Raw genomic sequence first — 22,397 nt, 5'->3', positions numbered from 1 at the left:
CAGATTTTACTATAGTATCCATACCCACAACCGGTTTTTGCGGGTATCCACCACATATATTAAAGTTAAAATAAGTTAAATCATTTAACTTAAAAGAAAAAATAGTAACAAGAGTTTGGGTAGATCATGTCTCTGATCAAATTTGCATTAACGGCATTGTTATTTATCAAATTTTAAAACATACAATGTTTTTACCAATATTTCTTAAATATATCTTCCATAACTTTTTTATAATAATTACTCCATATCATTTGATTTTGTCAAACAAGTTAGCATCCTTGTAACAGAAGAGTTCATGCACAAAAGTTTCAAAATCAAACATTGAATGGATGAAAGTCTTCATCCATCTTTACCCTTCTATTTGCAGATGTACTACAAATTGTAGTTAGTCACTGGCTAAGTTTCAGAGAAACAAAGGTAACATTAGAGCCAAAGTGATAATTAGCCTTAATCTTGAATGCACAATATTCATCAACTAACTTATTGCCAGCATCAAATGAAAAACTTAAAACAAATCTTCATGCTATCATCTTACCACAAACAAATCCACATAATTGAAGTTCACACCAAATGGGCAATACTATTATAAAGTAAGTTGGAATAACATAAAAATTGTAATGAGGGAACAAAACAGCTTCCAATATTGTCATTTCTAGATTCCAAATAACAAGCAAAACTGAAATGGAGTTTCATTAAATATGGTTTTAAAACAAAACTTTCACTAACAAATACTACTCAGTACTTAACAGGAGCAAGGACTTCAAGTTGGGGAGCAAGCTTCTCGTCAACAATCTTCTCTGCCTTTGCCCTCAATTTACTGAGCTGCTTCTTTCTCTCATAAGCCAATTGAGACCTTTCCTTCCTCTTCTTCTCCAACTCCTATTAACAACAAAGATAACAATAAAAACCTTTAAGAAACACACAACAATTTACCAAAAATACAAAGCAAATAAAACATCAAACACAAAACTCACCTTGATGGTGTCATAGTAGTTCCATCCAACCTCTGATGACAACTGTCCAAGCAAGCAGTACTTGTGTCCCTTTTGAAGTCTCAAAACCCTAATTATATTAACTCATTCAGTATCGAAATCAAATTAAAAACATTTCAATTGAACAAAAAACAATAAAATGTATCTTACTTAAGTGCATCGGGAACAACCATCCTCTTAATCTTGTCATAAGGAGGAGGAATACCCTCATAAACCTTCAACCGAGCAAGAGCAGCCTCACCACGCTTTGTCTTGTGTGGAATCATTCTACATAATACACAAACCACTTCTCAAAAAACACTTCAAAAATAAACACAACCCTCTACATCACCAAAACAATAACAAAATCTTAATTCCATCAAATAAACAGAAACCTTACATTTCAAAACAACATAAACAAGGCAAATAATAATAATAAATTCAAAAATCCTCAAATAAACAAAAAAGTTCAACTTTAAAAAACACTCATCCGTATACAAATCTACATAAAAAAGCACCAATCCAAATACAAACAACAGAAGCAATAAAACAATCATAAGATCTAGGAAACGAAGTAGTTATTAATAAATAAAAATTAAACCTAATTAAAATTGAATAATCCAAAAGAGAGTGATTAACTAACCCACGAACAGTGCGCCAAAAGATCTTGGAAGGAGCACGGAAATGAATAGGACCATGAGAAGGTTTAGTGTTCATACGCTTACGAAGAAATCTCATGTATTTCATCTTCTGTCTCACAAGTCCACCGGAGATGCAAATTTCTTCACACCTAACGAGAACGACCTTCTGGCCATTGAGAAGCTCCTTTGCGACAATAGAAGCTAAACGGCCGAGCATGTGGTGGCGGGCGTCGATCACCACCCTTTTGGCGCAAACACCCGATCCGGAAACCATTTTCGATCTTACCGACTTCAACACGCTGTGCCTCCCTTAGGGTTCGTTCAGTGAACAAGAGAGGACATTTTATAACTTAATTAGGGTTTTTATGTTTTATGGATTGGGCTTTATCGTTAACGGGCTTTAGCCATTGTTATTTTGTGTAAGCCTAACATAATTATTTTTTATTTCGGTAAACAAATATTATGATTTTTTTTTCATAATTTCACAAAAATAAATATTTATATTTTAAATATTTTTCTTCAATTCTCTTAATTTTTTTATTTTTGTCTATTTTTTATTGGTGGTTATTTTTTTTCAATGATAGTTATTACTATGTGAGAAGTTAAAAAAATAATGCAGAGATATTTTTTGTAGTAAAATAGGGTACACTGAAATAGGATATTGTCTTTATATATATAATTAGTATTGAATAGTATTTTATTTATTTTATTTTGATTGGTTTATTTTTAACGATAGGTATTTTAGATTAGTTTTATTTCAGGTTTGTTAATTGATTTTAAAATATATATTTTTTGGTACATGAAAATCATGGCAGACCCCAAAATAAGTAAATTTATATTTCTTAATTTTTTTTTTATTACGACTCTAGTTGGAGTTTATATTTATTAGTCTATAAAAGTATATGACATTTTTATTTTAATTTGTGACTCGACAAAAATATTATATTATTCATTAAATCATTGAAATGTCAAATATTTTAGTATATTTAATTATAATCGTTGTTGACTATTTTGACAGTTAATTGTATTTTTTTTTTAAATTGTGGTAATAACTAATATATTTTAATGATTTTTTTTTAAATTGTGGTAATAACTAATATATTTTAATGATTTGCTAACTAATTTATATTATTTTAATGAGTATAGAATCAAATTACAACCCCTTATATTTTCGTGGACTAGGACTGTTTATCAAAATAATTTAATTCTCTACAATGTACTATTGTATATGTGTTTCATTCTAATTCTTAATTTATGTCTCATATCCGTTTAAAAAATAATAATAATTTATGTCTCTTATTAGTTGTAACCATCATCATCCTTTGGTGCAATTGAAGTTGTCTTTTCTTTTGAAAATGCCTTAGCCATATATTTTGATAGCTATTGCCTTTTTATAATTCTCATGCTGCCATGGTATTTTCATTGTTATTTATTGGCATTGTGGTTTAGTTAAAATCCAAACACCTTTAATTAGTTCACTTATTATCAACTATGCTTGTGATTTTGGCAACAAATGGATACATTTTTTCCAACATATGTTTATTTGATTCTCTAGTTATATCTTCTGATAAGTTGATAAGTTTTTGGTTACATTTTGAATTCACAAAAATATCTTCTTTTTTTTTTTTTTTTTTTTTAAACATTAACTTTTAATTTTTTTTCTCAATTTCTTTTTTTCAAACATTACCTTTTAATTTTTTATCTCAATTTCTTCTTTGGTATCTTTAAATTCTTTTGTCACACTTCTTTACGAGTTTTCTCTTAAAAATGATGGATTTTATTTGTTTTTTCGATGTATTTGAATAATGCGTAAATTGAATTTACGTACATTTGTGTTGAGCGAATTCATGAAAATAGACGTTAACTTATTAATCTATTGATAAGAAATGTGAATTCAAAGTTTACACATTGAAAATTCACATACATGAACTCTGTAGTCATGTATATGTTAATTAGTGAAAATAAATGTTCGTGAAAAACATACATGAGCTCTTAAGTGTGAACTTCAACTTGCGGCTAATCGATAAAATTCCTATAAAATGTAAACTTTTAAATATGAATTGATAAAAAAAAAGTGAGTTTAAAGTGAAAGACATACATAAACTTTTATAGATTTAAAATACAAACTTAATTTATATATTTAAATTTTCTAAAATTTATATACGTCAATCAATTTATGTAGATACATGTGAATTGGATTAACATATTTTATAAGCGGTATGTGAAATAAGTTGTGTTGAAAATATTTTTGAGATACGTACAAATAAACACTCAATTGAAATTAGTTTTCAATATTTAACAAGACAAAAAATAGTTTATGTATTATGATGAATTGGAAAATATTTTAGGGGTGAATCTGATAATTTTTGGGATGTAAGTAAAACAAAACATTTTATTTTGTAAATTTATTATATGAACAATCGATTACACCGCACTACAAAAATATTTGAAGAGATATTCAAAAAATAATATATATTGTGTAAGCAATTTTTATTTTGATATTGTTGGTACATAATTATCACAAACTATACAAATAATTCACTTTCTCGTTCATATTTGATTATAAAAAAAAAAAATACAAAGTCCATTAAAAAAAAAATATAAGTACAAATTTTGGCCACTCCACCTGTCTTTGTTGTAAACTCATCAGGGATATATTTACTTGCTACTACTACTAAAATTTAAGTAGAACAAAAAATATATAATAAAAATTATTGATCGCTACTTTAGATCTAAAAATAAAAGCATTTGTATCAAAATACCTTCACTGTAAGTTTTTTTATGGACCATAATTAACATATAATAAATGGAAGATCCTAGAATTGCTGAACTAGTCATAATAACCACAATTTCATATATTGTTCCTTCTATATTATTCACTTTATTTGACTCTAACACCAACAACCTTTGATTCATGGGAAATGAATGTGTATTAAAAGGAGGTGTGTATAATCTAACATATAATAAATTTCAAATTCAATGTTGTTTTCACTTAAAATCGTACGTAAGCATTGTATGATATTCTAAAAAACTCTCACAAATCAATTTGTTTTTTTTATTGATTGTAACATTTGTGGCGGCAAAAAAACGGCTACAAAATTATTGAAGGGAATAATTATTTGAATTTGTGGCGGCTAATACATTCACAACAAACTTGATTGATTGAAAATATCACTAGAATTTTGTGGCGGCGTATACGATCACAAAATCAAAACGTTGGAGCATTGTGAGGGCTTATATCGTCACAACATCAACTCATTGGAGCATTGTGAGGGCGTAGGCCGTCACAAAATCAGCTCATTTGAGTATTGTGAGGGTACTGACTGCTACAAAGGCAACATTTTCTGACTGTTTAGGCCGCTCCAAAAATAATAGTACAATTGGTATTTTGTGGTCGCTTTGACCGACACAAATGCTCTATTTTCTCCTATATATATAACTCTTCCTCTCATTTATCATTTCTATCTTCTCTCTCTAAATTTTCTTTCTACTTTTTTCTCTACAAATATTTTTCTACCTTCTTCTCTACAAACATATTATACATTATTATTTAATTATGGTGTGTTTTATTTTTAGTTTGTATGGTATAATTTATTAATTTTGGAATATTTTATTTTGTTTGATAGTAATAATTTAATTAATATTAAAATTTTATTTTTATATATAATATTTAATTTAATTTAATTTTCAAATTATATAAATATTAATTTTTTATATATAATATTAATTTTGAAGTTTATAAAATTATTATTTATTTATTACATCATTTGTGGCGGTCTAAGCCCTCACAAAGAGATAATTTGTGGCAGTCTTATTCCCACAAACTGTAGACATTTTTAATCACAGCTCTATCCCCTAAACCCTCGCAAATTTGTGGCGGACTTTTTCATCACAAATTTGTGAGGTCTTGAGCCCTCACAAAGAGTAACCAAAAATTCACTTTTGTAATCGTTTTGGCCGCTACAAAACTTTATGACTGATTATTTGTAGTTGATTTAAGTCGCCACAAATGTGTTTGTTGTGTTGTTTTCCACTCTCTGTGAGGATTTTTGACTGTCACAAAATCAGAGTTTTCTTATAATGCATATAGACTACACCACGTAAATATTTGAAAAAATATTTGAAAAAAATTTAGTTTAATATTATTGGTCCATAATAATCACAAACTATACAAATAATCCCCATCCTCGTTTGCATTTGTCTATAAGGAAAATGTAAAGTCCATTAAATAAAAGATAAATACAAACTTCAGACACTCCACTTGTCTTTGTTGTAATCCCATTAGGGATATATTTATTTGTTACTACTATTGAAAATCAAATTGAACAAAAATAAAAATTATTGAGCACCACTTTACATTTGAAAATCAAAGCATTTGTATCCAAATACCTTCACTAGGAATTTCTTTATGGACCACAAATAACATATAAAAACCGGGAGGTGCTAGAATTGTTGAACCAGGTATAGTAACCACAATTTCATATGTTGTTCCCGCTACATTATTTACTTTATTTGGCTCCAACACCAACAACCTCTGATTCATGGAGAATGAGTGTGTATTAAAAGGAGGCGCCAACAATGTAACATATAATAAATTACGATCCAATGTTGTTTTCACTTGAAATCGTAATACCAATTTCTGACCGTACCTAAGTTTTGTTTGAGACTCAGAAATATGAGACATAATCTTGGGACGAACATTCGCGAATCTAGGTTCTAGATAAGAAGGAGAAAAAGCTTCAATACTAAGTTCAGTTGGAAACAACACATTAATAAAATTGTAACCAATGTAAGGGTTACTACCACCAACAAGAACCCTTCCATCACGAACCAAAACCGCTGAGGAATGATACATTCTTGGCGTTTCAGATGGATTTTGTAATTCGAACCGGGATCCAATTGGGTTATCCGTTTTGTAAAGAACCGGGTTCAAAACCGGGTCTCGTCCGAATTCCCACCCGGCGGTTCCTGACCCTGCTCCATTAATTATCAAAACGTTGCCGTTTGGAAGCATTACCATGTCACTCATTACTCTTGACCCGGGCATGGTCTCCATAACCCATTTTGGGTTCGGGTCGGTTATTTTGATTCGGACACAAGTATTTAAAGCTTTAAGAAATTTGTTCTTTGTTGCTAGCTGAAATGACCCTTTTGGGGCTCCTCCACAAATTAAAACTTCAGCTTCTACAGCTTTGGATTGTAAATTTTTTAAGGGTAACAATACCCCAGAACCTGTGCTTGGATAACTCCTAGGTTCCCCACCTGGCACTTGTGGAAATGTTCTCACCACAGCATTCTATTAATGTTTGAAACACAATTTAATTAAAACATTATGAGTACTCCAACGTAGCAAAAATTAAAACAAAATATGTTGACATATGGTTTTGACTTTTGAGGACATGCATTAAAATACAAAGTTACATAGTATACGTGATAAATAAATTAAAACAATGAGTCAAGGAAAGTATAAACAATATGTATCTATTGTTATTGTAAAAACAGATTTTTAGACAGCCTAGCTAGAAAGTTTAACAAAAATTAATCATAAACGAGAGTTAAAAAAAATTAAGTTACCATATAATATGTAAAATAAAATTAAATGTGAATACAGTTTTAGAAAGAAAACAAAAATTAACTAGCAATAAAAATTGATAGCAGAAAAAAAGTACGTCTCTAATTTATTTGTCAATAAATTTAAATACAAATTTTAAAAAGAATTTCATATTTTCCCGTTTTAATTTTTTTTTCAACGATTTGATTTTTGATAGTGATGAAACATGTGGTGATAATAATATAGTTATAGTTATTTTAAAATAACATTTTTTCTCCAAAATATCCAAAAGTTTAATATTATATACAAGTGATATATAAACCATCAATCATATATATTTAAATAGTCACATCCCCTAGAAACACCTAGATAATTGATTCATATAATTATGTATTATTTCAAAAATATATATCTAATCCGTGTAAATATATATATATATATATATATATTATTTTAATATCCTTTCATTCTTAAAAATATATAATTTTTTTTTATATTTATCATTTTATATTAGTTTGTGTAAAATTTGTTTTTATTAATTGAAATTAATCTACGTGTTTGATCATTTTAGTCCAATAAAAACTAAAAAACAATTTATATATATTAAAAGAGATAAAATAAAATAAAATAAATCACAGTATACATAAAAACAAAATACGTATATTTTATAAAGTGTCTAAAAGCAAAAACTAAATATAGTCATATAAATTAAATACATGTTTAAACATTTTTTATTTTATTTTTATACATATAAAATACGTTTTATAATTGAATTAAAAAATAATAGTGAAACATAGTGTGTATATATATATATATATTACGTTTTATAGTTGACTTAATTATTAGAATAATAATAATTATATATTGTGTTAAGTCTTATATCAAGTGATAAAACTCGAAATCTCAGAAACAATATAATAAAATATAAAAACTACCTTAGTATAATCCAAGAGGATAGCTCTATTGTTGGCGAAGACGAAGAGGTTGCCATCAACATTAAGAAAAACAAAAGGATACAAATTATTCTCTTCACCACGGTCATTAGTCTCATCCAAAAATGGTAAATTATACACTTTTTTGTCAACCTCGTGATTCTTAGGATAAAACTCATAGTTAAATTGTTTTCTACCTCCGATTATAATTTGACGACCGTCTGGCAAAATATGATCGGTGGCATACCATCTCCGAGCGGTAAGTCCACCGTCAAATTCTTGCCAATCACAGTCGTCACAAGGATTATAGATTCGGACGGCACGGTCTCCGTCGTTGAAGCCACCGGTTTGGATAAGTATTCCGTTTGGATTCACCGTGCCGGAGGAACACCAAACATCAGTTTGAACAAACAATGCACGAAAAGTGTTGGATTTAACGTCATATTCAACGGAATGAGCGGTGCAATCAGTTTTAACGGTTGTTTCTTTGGGATCATGACGACACTTTCCATTAGGTAAAGAGAGATTGGATAAGCCAAAATCAGTTCGGTCGAAAATGACGATGCGGTCGTTGTGAAGAAGTTGCATGTGCATGGCTACAATACCTATGTTTTTTTGTAGTTGTTGCCATTGTCCGTTACCGGCGGCAGTTACTCGCCATGTCATGGCGGTGGTTATTAGAATTGGAAGAAGGAAGAGGAGCCATGTGGTGGCGGTGGTCATTGTTTCAACGTGAAAGAAAGTAAATGCAATAAGTCAAAAGAAATTGCAATTTGTGTTTGCTAGTAGTAGTGGTATTGGGGGGTTTAAGTAGTGTAATATATGGATATAAACTAAGTTACGTGATGTCACATTAATCAATTAATTAATTGATAGTATAAGCTACCATCCATATTTGGTTTGATTGATGTGGTTGTCAAGTTTACGTTGCTATAGTTTGTTGATATGTCATGAAAAATTATCTGTGAAAACCCATACATCTATCTTGATATGCCTCATGGGAATAAATAGAAAAAAAAATGTGAGGTAAGAATTGGAGTGCCATTTGTATATGTCGAATAAGTATGAAAAATGTGAGGTAAGAGTTGGAGTTCCCATGACATGATATATTCTATATGCTAACCATGTAGTAGAAAAATAGATATGCTGATTAAGTATGAAAATAAATAAATCTAAATATCATTGCTGCACACAAAAATAATCAGTATATTTTGGTAATTATATTATTAGTGTGAAAAATTTCTTGAATTTGTTAGTGATTTTTTTTTTTTTTTGCTAAAAAAATTATATTTATTGATTTAAATTGTAAAATATATTGATATAATACAAACTCAAATTTATTAAAAATTAAAAAATAAATTTACGAATAAATTTACAACGTCCAAATTAATAGCGACAACAATAAAGTCTACCGCAAAATGTTGTAGATTACTATAAAATATACAAAGATGTACTCGAAATATATATAAATAATTTAGATCATATTAATTTAAAGGGGTGTTATGTATAAATTAATAGCGATCAAATGTTTATAAATAAGATAGTGTAAAAATATAATAAAATTGAAGTGTCTCAAGTACATGTTTTTGGAGGGAGACATAACAATGAAAACACTAAAGTAGCGTAGGATCAAAACTAATCTATCAATCTAAATCAAATGAACGTCGCACTAAAGCTAGAAATCAAAAACCACATCTCAATAAGACAATGAAATTACGAAAAAGAAAATTAAATATATGTAAAAACTACTTAATTAAATAATAGAAAAAAGAATCAGATGAATAATTTTATATAAAATATTGATTATAAATTACTTTTTCTAATTAAGTTAAAGTTGTTTATTTATTCTCGTACAACCTAAATTCGACCGATAATCACTTTTATGAAATTCTTTCCACAAATTAATAAACATTTTATTTTAATTTTCCTCAATAAATAAACAATTGCTTGCACGACTGTGCTTCAATTAAACTAACTCTTTTCCCAATTAATTGTACATTTAGATCAACAACAAAAAAAAGATTAATTGTACATTTCCAACACGCCAGCGATACTGTGGGAAAGGGACAACATTCTATCTTAAAATTATATGGCAGCTAAAAATCTCTATTGTATATTCAATAAAAAAAAAATATTGTATACATTGCGAAAGAAATTATTGTGTAAAACAAAACACAAAAAAGTGAAGGTCAAAAGATATATGTCAGAATAATAATATAGGAGATGTCAATAGTTTTGTTTTTTTACAAAAGAGGCCTAAAAGCCCAAAGAAAAACAAAACTAAAATAATTAATAAACAACTTGTTGGAATTCAATTATGAGTGGTTAGTCTCACATTGACTAGGAATGAAGGCTATATTGGATATATAAGGAGAATGACCCATAATCCTAATGTCTTAAGGTTTTGGGTTGAGATGTGGCGGTATCAGAGCCTGATTTGGCTTGATTGGGGAGCAAAAAGGACTTGGATCAAGTCCAGTGATGGGACTCGTAATTGAGGGGAAGATTATTTTGGGTTGAGATGTGGTGTCTAAGTCTCTTATGAATCCTTGTTTAGTCAATTCCGAATGTCGGACTCCCCCAGACTCCCCAATTATTATCAATTCTGCACAATTATTTTATTCACGGTATGTATAGTTGAATTTGATATATCAATCCCGTCGAGTTATCTTTTTTATTTTACGAATTAAGGTTGGAAAAATAGGATCATCCAATTGCTCTTGATATAACATATCTATTAAGACTTTAGAGTCACTCTCAACCACTAGGTTTGTAATATTCTCTTGCCAAACTAACTCCAACACATGCAACATTGTCCATATCACAACAATGAGAGCATTACACATACCAATTTTATGAGTATACCCCTTAATCCAATTTTCAGAATAAGTCCAAAAAAGACCTCCATATCCAACAATGGATGTAGAACTCTTGTAAGTACCATCACAATTGAGCTTTATTTTATTACTATATGGTCAACTTCAACGAACATGCATGATCTATGATCTCAACAGATGTACATTATTCTTCACACGATTTCCATTCTCGATTTCTTTCACAAGATACATGATTGTTTCAGTTTGGTTAATAGGTCGTTGAAAGCATTCTTCAAAAATTGGTTTGTTCCTTCATTTACACATGTACCAACATGATATCATAAAGATGGAAATTGCCACCAAACTATCTGATACTCTACAATATTATCTCTAAGATTGTAAAATATTTAATTTATGCAAGAAAAAGAGTAAAAATTAGTAATTTTGTTAGTAGGAACAAGTATAATCTATACTTGTGTCGCATATGGGTAATCTATCAACACATGGATCATAGATTCTTCAGTGTTCGTACACCAATTGCACTCAATAGAGATTGTTGGGTTCTATTTGTGTCGTGTATGATTTGTCAAAAGCCTCTCATGTGACATAAGCCAAACAAAAGCATGAATTTGATAGGGCATTTCCACTGTCATATGATTTTCCAGGTGGTGTCAATAACAGTAACAATTTGAGTTTGAGAAAGGTACCTATAAGCATTGCTTACAGAAAACTCATTAAATCTATTATCACCCTATTAAATCTATAAGCATATGCTTACAAAAAAATTATGACATCTTATAGAAAACTCATTAACTCTAGTATCTATAAGCATTGACATAAAGACCTTTTAGCTCTTCATTATTTTAATTGCACGAACCATCTCATGTGTTATAGTAATATTATGATGAATATTTATCTTTGGGATAAAGCTTGACTGATACAAATAGATTGTGTTTTTCATCAAATATTCCATATGTTTCACCATAACTTTAGTAATCAAAATATAAATCACATTGCAAAGAGAAATATAATGAAACTATGTGAGAAACTCAGATTGATTTGTGTTAATGAGAAATATGAGAAAACTATATGAGAAATAAAAGACGCCAATGTTTGTTTGTGTTAATGTTATAATTATATACTTTTTAGTAAGTGTATTTTCGATGTTTTTTTTTCCCAATCGATATATTTTAAATGTTTTAATTTTTTTTAGCTAATATTTTCCTACATGTTTTTCTTTACATTTATCAACTAAATTATCTATTTTCTTTTAATTTTATCATTTAGTTTAACTATATATTTTATTTTACAATTTATCTTTCCTCACAAAATTAAATAATAGTTTTTATTTTATTTTAAATAATAACATAATTTTTATTTGTTTTATGGAGTAAATCAGACTTATGACATACATACACACTAGTAATAATAATATTATATTATGAATGTAGTAGATAGTAGATGTCCATTTCTTAATTTTTCACTTTTCTATAACTTCTATTGGTAGGTGGATTGCTTAGTGGTCTTTAAATAAGAATTGTAATGTAAAGATGTACTTGAGAGAGAATAATACAAAACTGTTATATATATATATATATATATATATATATTTTATTTTACTATTTTAGTTTATTTTTAACATAAGATAAATTATAAGAAGGTTATTTAATAATTTAAGCCTATACAAACATTTGCTTATATCAAGTACTATTCTCAAGGCAATATTTGTTTTAGATTTAGTTTTTTTTTTTAATATCTGGTTTTCGATTTAGTTAACCAATTTTATCTGCAAATAACTTATAGGTTAAGCTTTGTGTGTTGCGAAAGAGCTTTATTTAATTAAATTTGCTTTATCAATTAATCTATTTTCATAAACTAATTGTTTCAAAATTATTTGTTATAGAGTATTTTATGTTTGAAAATTTTCAATTGAATAATGTTGTTTAGTACGAACTTGTATTGGCCACATATACATAGAACACATGCATTATTTTGTGAAATGAATACTATATACAATTATAATTATTAAAAATGTGCGTGTATATGTATATCTGTTATATTTATTAAGAAGATTAATATTTGGGGCCCAACAAGCTCCACCTCTAGGTCCAGTTACGATGTGAGTATATATAATATTGATGCTATCACACACACAAAATATTGATGTTAGAATTAAATATTTTTTTCTTAAGAAAAGTATCAATTTGGTTAACTATTTTTTAAATAAAATAAGTTAAAAAAAACAGTAATCTTCTTAATCAAACACAATTTAATAGTTGCAGTTGTACTGACTTAGAACTTCAATGACAGTTGAACACAATTAGCGTTAATTGAGTATTACGAGGTATGGCAAAACGACTTTCGGTGGAGTGTACCTACGAACACTTTGACGCCAAAATCAATGAGAGTTGGAGAGAGTGAGATATATTTTGAGTAAAAATGATTACATACCTTGCATTTGAATATCAATGTGACTTTTTATACAGTGGCCATATCAAAAGACAACCATCAAGGTGGTTAGACCGTTGTGGCATTCTAAGATGGTCCTACCTTATAGTATGACAGTGATGATCGAATTAAGAATGTGCACTAGATTGCATTACATCCATGTGGAGTCTTGTTGATCCAGGGATAATGGACCCACAAAGCGTTGAGCCAAGGTCCATTTTGTACTCGTGCCACAGTGTTTTGGATTGGAGTTCACTCCAGAACAGTTGCCCCCAAGTCTTGGACTTGTGTGGCCAAGACGAATGTTTGTGAAGCTTGTTCTCCTCGATTGTCGTAACATGTGACGAGTCATCTTTGGATTAAGTTGATTGTAATCAATATTGTATATCATTAACTTTTGTGTTGTTTGTATTTGCGAAAGTATACGTTATATAGTTAGTATAAAAATATCTTTTTTTTGTGTAAAATTTTATGTCATAAACTTTTATTCATAGTTCTATATATAGAGTTAAATTGTAATACAATAACATATTTCTATATCATCACATCCTCATAACATATTGCTAAATCATATCCTTAAAAAAGGAAAAGAGAAAATATGTAGGTTTTTTTTAAAGAATATTCTAATGATATCTAATCTTAAATATAAACATTTAAATATAAATATAATTCTAAGATATTTTAAAGATATTTAGGTTTATTACTCCCAACAATCTGGAGGTCTAGGTCTGCCAAGCAGGATTTTCAAAAGTTATGGTGATGTCATTTCTATATGAAGGGACGTTATGTGGGCGCATATTCATATTGATGGGATTTGAAAAGATAACTTTTTAGTCTCCAACTGCCACAAGGATCCTATTAGTGGTAGGCATTTTAGTATTTTAGGGTCTCTTGAGTACTTGACACAACTCCTTTGAGTGAGGTCTCGACCATTAGATCATTGCATGAAATTTGGACATTTGTTTTCTCTAGACCCAAATAGTATACGACTACCATGAGTCCTCATTCTTGACCTTTTGATAGAACCGCAAGTGCACGATATTATCGCGTAGTAAAAATTATCAATCCTACAAGGACTTTGTTGTGAGTACCAATTACTTTTTACTATGATGATTAACTAAAACAATAAATGTTGATAATGATTTTTTTATATATTAAAATTCACAATAAAAATAAAGCATTGAGATTGTAGTTTTTCACAATGATTAATACAATAAAACTAACTTTCTCTAAGTTATGAGTGTTAAACTCTTAAAAACTAGATAAACAATTATAACTAATGCTTTCTTTCAAATAGCAAAAATGTATTTTAAACTAATAACCAACTTATTTTCATTATTGATGTTTTAGCAAAATCCTGCAAGAGAATATATCATTCATGATTTCAAGATAACCAAAATCTATTTTTATGATTTGATTCTATCGTCCAATCTTATGGTCAAATATCAAATCCACCTTTCAATATGTTATTTGATATTCAAGCATAAACATGATTCTTACTAAGAGGATCAAAAGATTAATACCCATGACATAAAGAAATATAAATTATTAGAGATCTATCATTGAAAATCCTACAATTCCAAGAGAAAAAAGATCTACTCACACGTGATCATAGTAGAATCAAACCTTAAATATAAAACATTGGAAATATAAAAAGCAGAATAAAGTAACCAAGTAAAAATAGAAAACCGAGTAATATTTAAACTATAAATTTGCTAAGAGAAATACAAGAACAAAAGTAAGAGTAACAAGAGATTATGGGTACGAATATGTGTCTAAAAAGGAATATTTTCATCATTTTTAAAGTCATAAGTGCCTTTATGAACTTTAATAACAAGAAACCATCAAAATTTCATATAAGAAAAACAATTTAGTAGCTAAAGAGGAACATATTACGATTGTAGTGGTCATTATTGTCAAACAGTAAAGTTGTTACTAAAACCCAAAAGTCCAAAGCCCCATAAAAAATCTCATAGTGATCCCCTAATATTAGGCCCCTATTGAAATAAATTTTTTAAAGCACCGACTGTTATTTCATTATTTTTTGTGGGTTTAAGTGATGTGCTCACAAAATCAATATTTTGTTAATTGAGTTTTTTTCTTGAAATTTTTTTTTCAATTTTTTTTTCTCAGAAAAATATCAAAAAAATTTGTTAAGAAAATCTAAAATAATTTTTATTGGAAAAATTTGTAAATCAAATTTATTTTTAATTAAAAAATTAGAGACAACAAAAATTGTAAATCATTTTATCAAAAAAATTTGAAGAAAAAAAAATTGTCGAAATTATTTTTAAAAAGTAGGCCATAGGTCCTACTAATAGTCAATTCCGAATGTGGGACTCCCCCAGACTCCCCAATTATTATCAATTCTGCACAATTATTTTATTCACGGTATGTATAGTTGAATTTGATATATCAATCCCGTCGAGTTATCTTTTTTATTTTACGAATTAAGGTTGGAAAAATAGGATCATCCAATTGCTCTTGATATAACATATCTATTAAGACTTTAGAGTCACTCTCAACCACTAGATTTGTAATATTCTTTTGCCAAACTAACTCCAACACATGCAACATTGTCCATATCACAACAATGAGAGCATTACACATATCAAGTCTAGTGATGGGACTCGTAATTGAGGGGAAGATTATTTTGGGTTGAGATGTGGTGTCTAAGTCTCTTAGGAATCCTTGTTTAGTTAATTCCGAATGTCGAACTCCCCCAGACTCCCCAATTATTATCAATTCTGCACAATTATTTTATTCACGGTATGTATAGTTGAATTTGATATATCAATCCCGTCGAGTTATCTTTTTTATTTTACGAATTAAGGTTGGAAAAATAGGATCATCCAATTGCTCTTGATATAACATATCTATTAAGACTTTAGAGTCACTCTCAACCACTAGGTTTGTAATATTCTCTTGCCAAACTAACTCCAACACATGCAACATTGTCCATATCACAACAATGAGAGCATTACACATACCAATTTTATGAGTATACCCCTTAATCCAATTTTCAGAATAAGTCCAAAAAAGACCTCCATATCCAACAATGGATGTAGAACTCTTGTAAGTACCATCACAATTGAGCTTTATTTTATTACTATATGGTCAACTTCAACGAACATGCATGATCTATGATCTCAACAGATGTACATTATTCTTCACACGATTTCCATTCTCGATTTCTTTCACAAGATACATGATTGTTTCAGTTTGGTTAATAGGTCGTTGAAAGCATTCTTCAAAAATTGGTTTGTTCCTTCATTTACACATGTACCAACATGATATCATAAAGATGGAAATTGCCACCAAACTATCTGATACTCTACAATATTATCTCTAAGATTGTAAAATATTTAATTTATGCAAGAAAAAGAGTAAAAATTAGTAATTTTGTTAGTAGGAACAAGTATAATCTATACTTGTGTCGCATATGGGTAATCTATCAACACATGGATCATAGATTCTTCAGTGTTCGTACACCAATTGCACTCAATAGAGATTGTTGGGTTCTATTTGTGTCGTGTATGATTTGTCAAAAGCCTCTCATGTGACATAAGCCAAACAAAAGCATGAATTTGATAGGGCATTTCCACTGTCATATGATTTTCCAGGTGGTGTCAATAACAGTAACAATTTGAGTTTGAGAAAGGTACCTATAAGCATTGCTTACAGAAAACTCATTAAATCTATTATCACCCTATTAAATCTATAAGCATATGCTTACAAAAAAATTATGACATCTTATAGAAAACTCATTAACTCTAGTATCTATAAGCATTGACATAAAGACCTTTTAGCTCTTCATTATTTTAATTGCACGAACCATCTCATGTGTTATAGTAATATTATGATGAATATTTATCTTTGGGATAAAGCTTGACTGATACAAATAGATTGTGTTTTTCATCAAATATTCCATATGTTTCACCATAACTTTAGTAATCAAAATATAAATCACATTGCAAAGAGAAATATAATGAAACTATGTGAGAAACTCAGATTGATTTGTGTTAATGAGAAATATGAGAAAACTATATGAGAAATAAAAGACGCCAATGTTTGTTTGTGTTAATGTTATAATTATATACTTTTTAGTAAGTGTATTTTCGATGTTTTTTTTTCCCAATCGATATATTTTAAATGTTTTAATTTTTTTTAGCTAATATTTTCCTACATGTTTTTCTTTACATTTATCAACTAAATTATCTATTTTCTTTTAATTTTATCATTTAGTTTAACTATATATTTTATTTTACAATTTATCTTTCCTCACAAAATTAAATAATAGTTTTTATTTTATTTTAAATAATAACATAATTTTTATTTGTTTTATGGAGTAAATCAGACTTATGACATACATACACACTAGTAATAATAATATTATATTATGAATGTAGTAGATAGTAGATGTCCATTTCTTAATTTTTCACTTTTCTATAACTTCTATTGGTAGGTGGATTGCTTAGTGGTCTTTAAATAAGAATTGTAATGTAAAGATGTACTTGAGAGAGAATAATACAAAACTGTTATATATATATATATATATATATATATATTTTATTTTACTATTTTAGTTTATTTTTAACATAAGATAAATTATAAGAAGGTTATTTAATAATTTAAGCCTATACAAACATTTGCTTATATCAAGTACTATTCTCAAGGCAATATTTGTTTTAGATTTAGTTTTTTTTTTTAATATCTGGTTTTCGATTTAGTTAACATATTTTATCTGCAAATAACTTATAGGTTAAGCTTTGTGTGTTGCGAAAGAGCTTTATTTAATTAAATTTGCTTTATCAATTAATCTATTTTCATAAACTAATTGTTTCAAAATTATTTGTTATAGAGTATTTTATGTTTGAAAATTTTCAATTGAATAATGTTGTTTAGTACGAACTTGTATTGGCCACATATACATAGAACACATGCATTATTTTGTGAAATGAATACTATATACAATTATAATTATTAAAAATGTGCGTGTATATGTATATCTGTTATATTTATTAAGAAGATTAATATTTGGGGCCCAACAAGCTCCACCTCTAGGTCCAGTTACGATGTGAGTATATATAATATTGATGCTATCACACACACAAAATATTGATGTTAGAATTAAATATTTTTTTCTTAAGAAAAGTATCAATTTGGTTAACTATTTTTTAAATAAAATAAGTTAAAAAAAACAGTAATCTTCTTAATCAAACACAATTTAATAGTTGCAGTTGTACTGACTTAGAACTTCAATGACAGTTGAACACAATTAGCGTTAATTGAGTATTACGAGGTATGGCAAAACGACTTTCGGTGGAGTGTACCTACGAACACTTTGACGCCAAAATCAATGAGAGTTGGAGAGAGTGAGATATATTTTGAGTAAAAATGATTACATACCTTGCATTTGAATATCAATGTGACTTTTTATACAGTGGCCATATCAAAAGACAACCATCAAGGTGGTTAGACCGTTGTGGCATTCTAAGATGGTCCTACCTTATAGTATGACAGTGATGATCGAATTAAGAATGTGCACTAGATTGCATTACATCCATGTGGAGTCTTGTTGATCCAGGGATAATGGACCCACAAAGCGTTGAGCCAAGGTCCATTTTGTACTCGTGCCACAGTGTTTTGGATTGGAGTTCACTCCAGAACAGTTGCCCCCAAGTCTTGGACTTGTGTGGCCAAGACGAATGTTTGTGAAGCTTGTTCTCCTCGATTGTCGTAACATGTGACGAGTCATCTTTGGATTAAGTTGATTGTAATCAATATTGTATATCATTAACTTTTGTGTTGTTTGTATTTGCGAAAGTATACGTTATATAGTTAGTATAAAAATATCTTTTTTTTGTGTAAAATTTTATGTCATAAACTTTTATTCATAGTTCTATATATAGAGTTAAATTGTAATACAATAACATATTTCTATATCATCACATCCTCATAACATATTGCTAAATCATATCCTTAAAAAAGGAAAAGAGAAAATATGTAGGTTTTTTTTAAAGAATATTCTAATGATATCTAATCTTAAATATAAACATTTAAATATAAATATAATTCTAAGATATTTTAAAGATATTTAGGTTTATTACTCCCAACAATCTGGAGGTCTAGGTCTGCCAAGCAGGATTTTCAAAAGTTATGGTGATGTCATTTCTATATGAAGGGACGTTATGTGGGCGCATATTCATATTGATGGGATTTGAAAAGATAACTTTTTAGTCTCCAACTGCCACAAGGATCCTATTAGTGGTAGGCATTTTAGTATTTTAGGGTCTCTTGAGTACTTGACACAACTCCTTTGAGTGAGGTCTCGACCATTAGATCATTGCATGAAATTTGGACATTTGTTTTCTCTAGACCCAAATAGTATACGACTACCATGAGTCCTCATTCTTGACCTTTTGATAGAACCGCAAGTGCACGATATTATCGCGTAGTAAAAATTATCAATCCTACAAGGACTTTGTTGTGAGTACCAATTACTTTTTACTATGATGATTAACTAAAACAATAAATGTTGATAATGATTTTTTTATATATTAAAATTCACAATAAAAATAAAGCATTGAGATTGTAGTTTTTCACAATGATTAATACAATAAAACTAACTTTCTCTAAGTTATGAGTGTTAAACTCTTAAAAACTAGATAAACAATTATAACTAATGCTTTCTTTCAAATAGCAAAAATGTATTTTAAACTAATAACCAACTTATTTTCATTATTGATGTTTTAGCAAAATCCTGCAAGAGAATATATCATTCATGATTTCAAGATAACCAAAATCTATTTTTATGATTTGATTCTATCGTCCAATCTTATGGTCAAATATCAAATCCACCTTTCAATATGTTATTTGATATTCAAGCATAAACATGATTCTTACTAAGAGGATCAAAAGATTAATACCCATGACATAAAGAAATATAAATTATTAGAGATCTATCATTGAAAATCCTACAATTCCAAGAGAAAAAAGATCTACTCACACGTGATCATAGTAGAATCAAACCTTAAATATAAAACATTGGAAATATAAAAAGCAGAATAAAGTAACCAAGTAAAAATAGAAAACCGAGTAATATTTAAACTATAAATTTGCTAAGAGAAATACAAGAACAAAAGTAAGAGTAACAAGAGATTATGGGTACGAATATGTGTCTAAAAAGGAATATTTTCATCATTTTTAAAGTCATAAGTGCCTTTATGAACTTTAATAACAAGAAACCATCAAAATTTCATATAAGAAAAACAATTTAGTAGCTAAAGAGGAACATATTACGATTGTAGTGGTCATTATTGTCAAACAGTAAAGTTGTTACTAAAACCCAAAAGTCCAAAGCCCCATAAAAAATCTCATAGTGATCCCCTAATATTAGGCCCCTATTGAAATAAATTTTTTAAAGCACCGACTGTTATTTCATTATTTTTTGTGGGTTTAAGTGATGTGCTCACAAAATCAATATTTTGTTAATTGAGTTTTTTTCTTGAAATTTTTTTTTCAATTTTTTTTTCTCAGAAAAATATCAAAAAAATTTGTTAAGAAAATCTAAAATAATTTTTATTGGAAAAATTTGTAAATCAAATTTATTTTTAATTAAAAAATTAGAGACAACAAAAATTGTAAATCATTTTATCAAAAAAATTTGAAGAAAAAAAAATTGTCGAAATTATTTTTAAAAAGTAGGCCATAGGTCCTACTAAGCTCACAAATTTTTAAGGGCTTTTGGGGCTTTTTTATCTATAAATTTTGTTTGCCCTTCCAACATGTGGACTAGGGTCGTAATGACAATTACGACTAGACAATTATTCTTGTTGGAACTTGAGTTTCTTTCATTTTCTTGATCATAATAGATCATGACTACACCACTTGACTTCAATATTTTTTTTTACCAAAAATCTTCACTTATTCTTTCACTTCTCTTTGCAATATAAACAAAACAAAAAGTTAGAAAAATATAACTAAAACTGAATTAAAAATATCAAATTAACCTATTAAACAAAGCTATAAAAAACAAATAAATTATAACTTATGTGACCTTTCTTTTACTTTCTTTTCTCGATTCTTAAACGTTGTTGTGACTTTGGAAAATGTATTTGTTATTGTCTATCAATTAGAGTGTCACTACTTGTCAAGAGTCTCATTCCTACCACCACACAACCATTTGTGGCGATACTTTGATTAATTTATTTGCTATTGTCTTTTAATCTATAGTGCCACTATTTGTCAAAAGTCTCATTATCACCGCCACACAACCATACATTTTCTAAAGTAATTCACGTCATTTACTTTGAAAGTGGAGTTCATGTCACACATATGAATTTCCCTGATATTGGTGGTTCTGATTCCATTGTGGGTGGCATTTTGAGCGGTGGCCCTTTCGACGATGACATCTGTTGGATAATCAAGAGATATATTTTAAAACAATTTTAAAATCATTCTTAAGAGCGAAAGTTATTCATTGTATTGGATCACACACACAATATTTCACATGAGGTTTGTGTGTTTACCTCTTGAAGTGCCGATGATGACAAATCACCATTACCACGATATGAAAATGTCTCTACCAAGTCCACGTAAACGATTGTCTCATAATGCGTCGTTGCTAGTTCACAACTATAGTAAGAATCATTATAGGTTTAGGTTAAAAGGAGATACCATATATATATATATATATATATATATATATATATATATATATATATTTTTTACTTTTCGATTTAATTATTCTATCGTGTGGTCTAATTTGTTCATACTTAATTGACAATTATATAAAATATTAAATTAATATTACATATTATAAATAATGAGTGACAACTAACAATGCCTCATTATTATCTAATTAATGAGAAAATTGGTGATACGATTTTAACTTTACCGTGACCACTATTTAGTATGCAATAATTGTCCCTTATTCCAAATGTCTTATTTGAACATTGAACACAAGACATACAAAATATCATCTTTGTTAAGTCCAAATAATTTATTTATCGATTCTCAAATATACTTGCAATCAT

At 28.5% G+C, this 22,397-nt stretch overlaps 2 protein-coding genes across 2 annotated transcripts; both read right to left on the bottom strand.

Annotated features, from left to right (window-relative positions):
• Positions 1-497: 497 nt before the first annotated feature.
• LOC101508045 (large ribosomal subunit protein uL13w) lies at positions 498-1,953 on the bottom strand. Its single transcript, XM_004499174.4, has 4 exons — positions 1,615-1,953; positions 1,143-1,259; positions 975-1,062; positions 498-879 (listed from the first exon to the last, which is right to left on the bottom strand). The coding sequence occupies exons 1-4, from the start codon at positions 1,884-1,886 to the stop codon at positions 736-738; spliced, it is 621 nt and encodes a 206-aa protein (XP_004499231.1). The 5' UTR covers positions 1,887-1,953; the 3' UTR covers positions 498-735.
• A 3,764-nt stretch (positions 1,954-5,717) lies between these two features.
• LOC101505879 (aldehyde oxidase GLOX1-like) lies at positions 5,718-8,891 on the bottom strand. The gene is made up of 2 exons (XM_004499167.4): positions 8,099-8,891; positions 5,718-6,908 (listed from the first exon to the last, which is right to left on the bottom strand). Exons 1-2 carry the CDS (start codon positions 8,816-8,818, stop codon positions 5,979-5,981), a joined length of 1,650 nt encoding a protein of 549 aa, XP_004499224.1. The 5' UTR covers positions 8,819-8,891; the 3' UTR covers positions 5,718-5,978.
• Between the last annotated feature and the right edge of the window lie 13,506 nt (positions 8,892-22,397).

Source organism: Cicer arietinum, chromosome 4 (assembly GCF_000331145.2).
Source record: "Cicer arietinum cultivar CDC Frontier isolate Library 1 chromosome 4, Cicar.CDCFrontier_v2.0, whole genome shotgun sequence".
NCBI classification, from domain to species: Eukaryota; Viridiplantae; Streptophyta; class Magnoliopsida; order Fabales; family Fabaceae; genus Cicer; species Cicer arietinum.
Note: the sequence above shows the minus strand (reverse complement) of the source record. Positions and strands in the feature narration are given on the sequence as shown.

Bases quoted from the DNA above. Each gene is read 5' to 3' on its own strand.
- LOC101508045 (XM_004499174.4), bottom strand. From the start codon at position 1,886: ATGGTTTCCGGATCGGGTGTTTGCGCCAAAAGGGTGGTGATCGACGCC. The intron at 1,260-1,614 runs GTTAGTTAATCA...TGTATTATGTAG, and splicing joins TTTTGGCGCACTGTTCGTGG to AATGATTCCACACAAGACAA. The intron at 1,063-1,142 runs GTAAGATACATT...TAATATAATTAG, and splicing joins GTTGTTCCCGATGCACTTAA to GGTTTTGAGACTTCAAAAGG.
- LOC101505879 (XM_004499167.4), bottom strand. From the start codon at position 8,818: ATGACCACCGCCACCACATGGCTCCTCTTCCTTCTTCCAATTCTAATA. The intron at 6,909-8,098 runs GTAGTTTTTATA...AAACATTAATAG, and splicing joins TCCTCTTGGATTATACTAAG to AATGCTGTGGTGAGAACATT.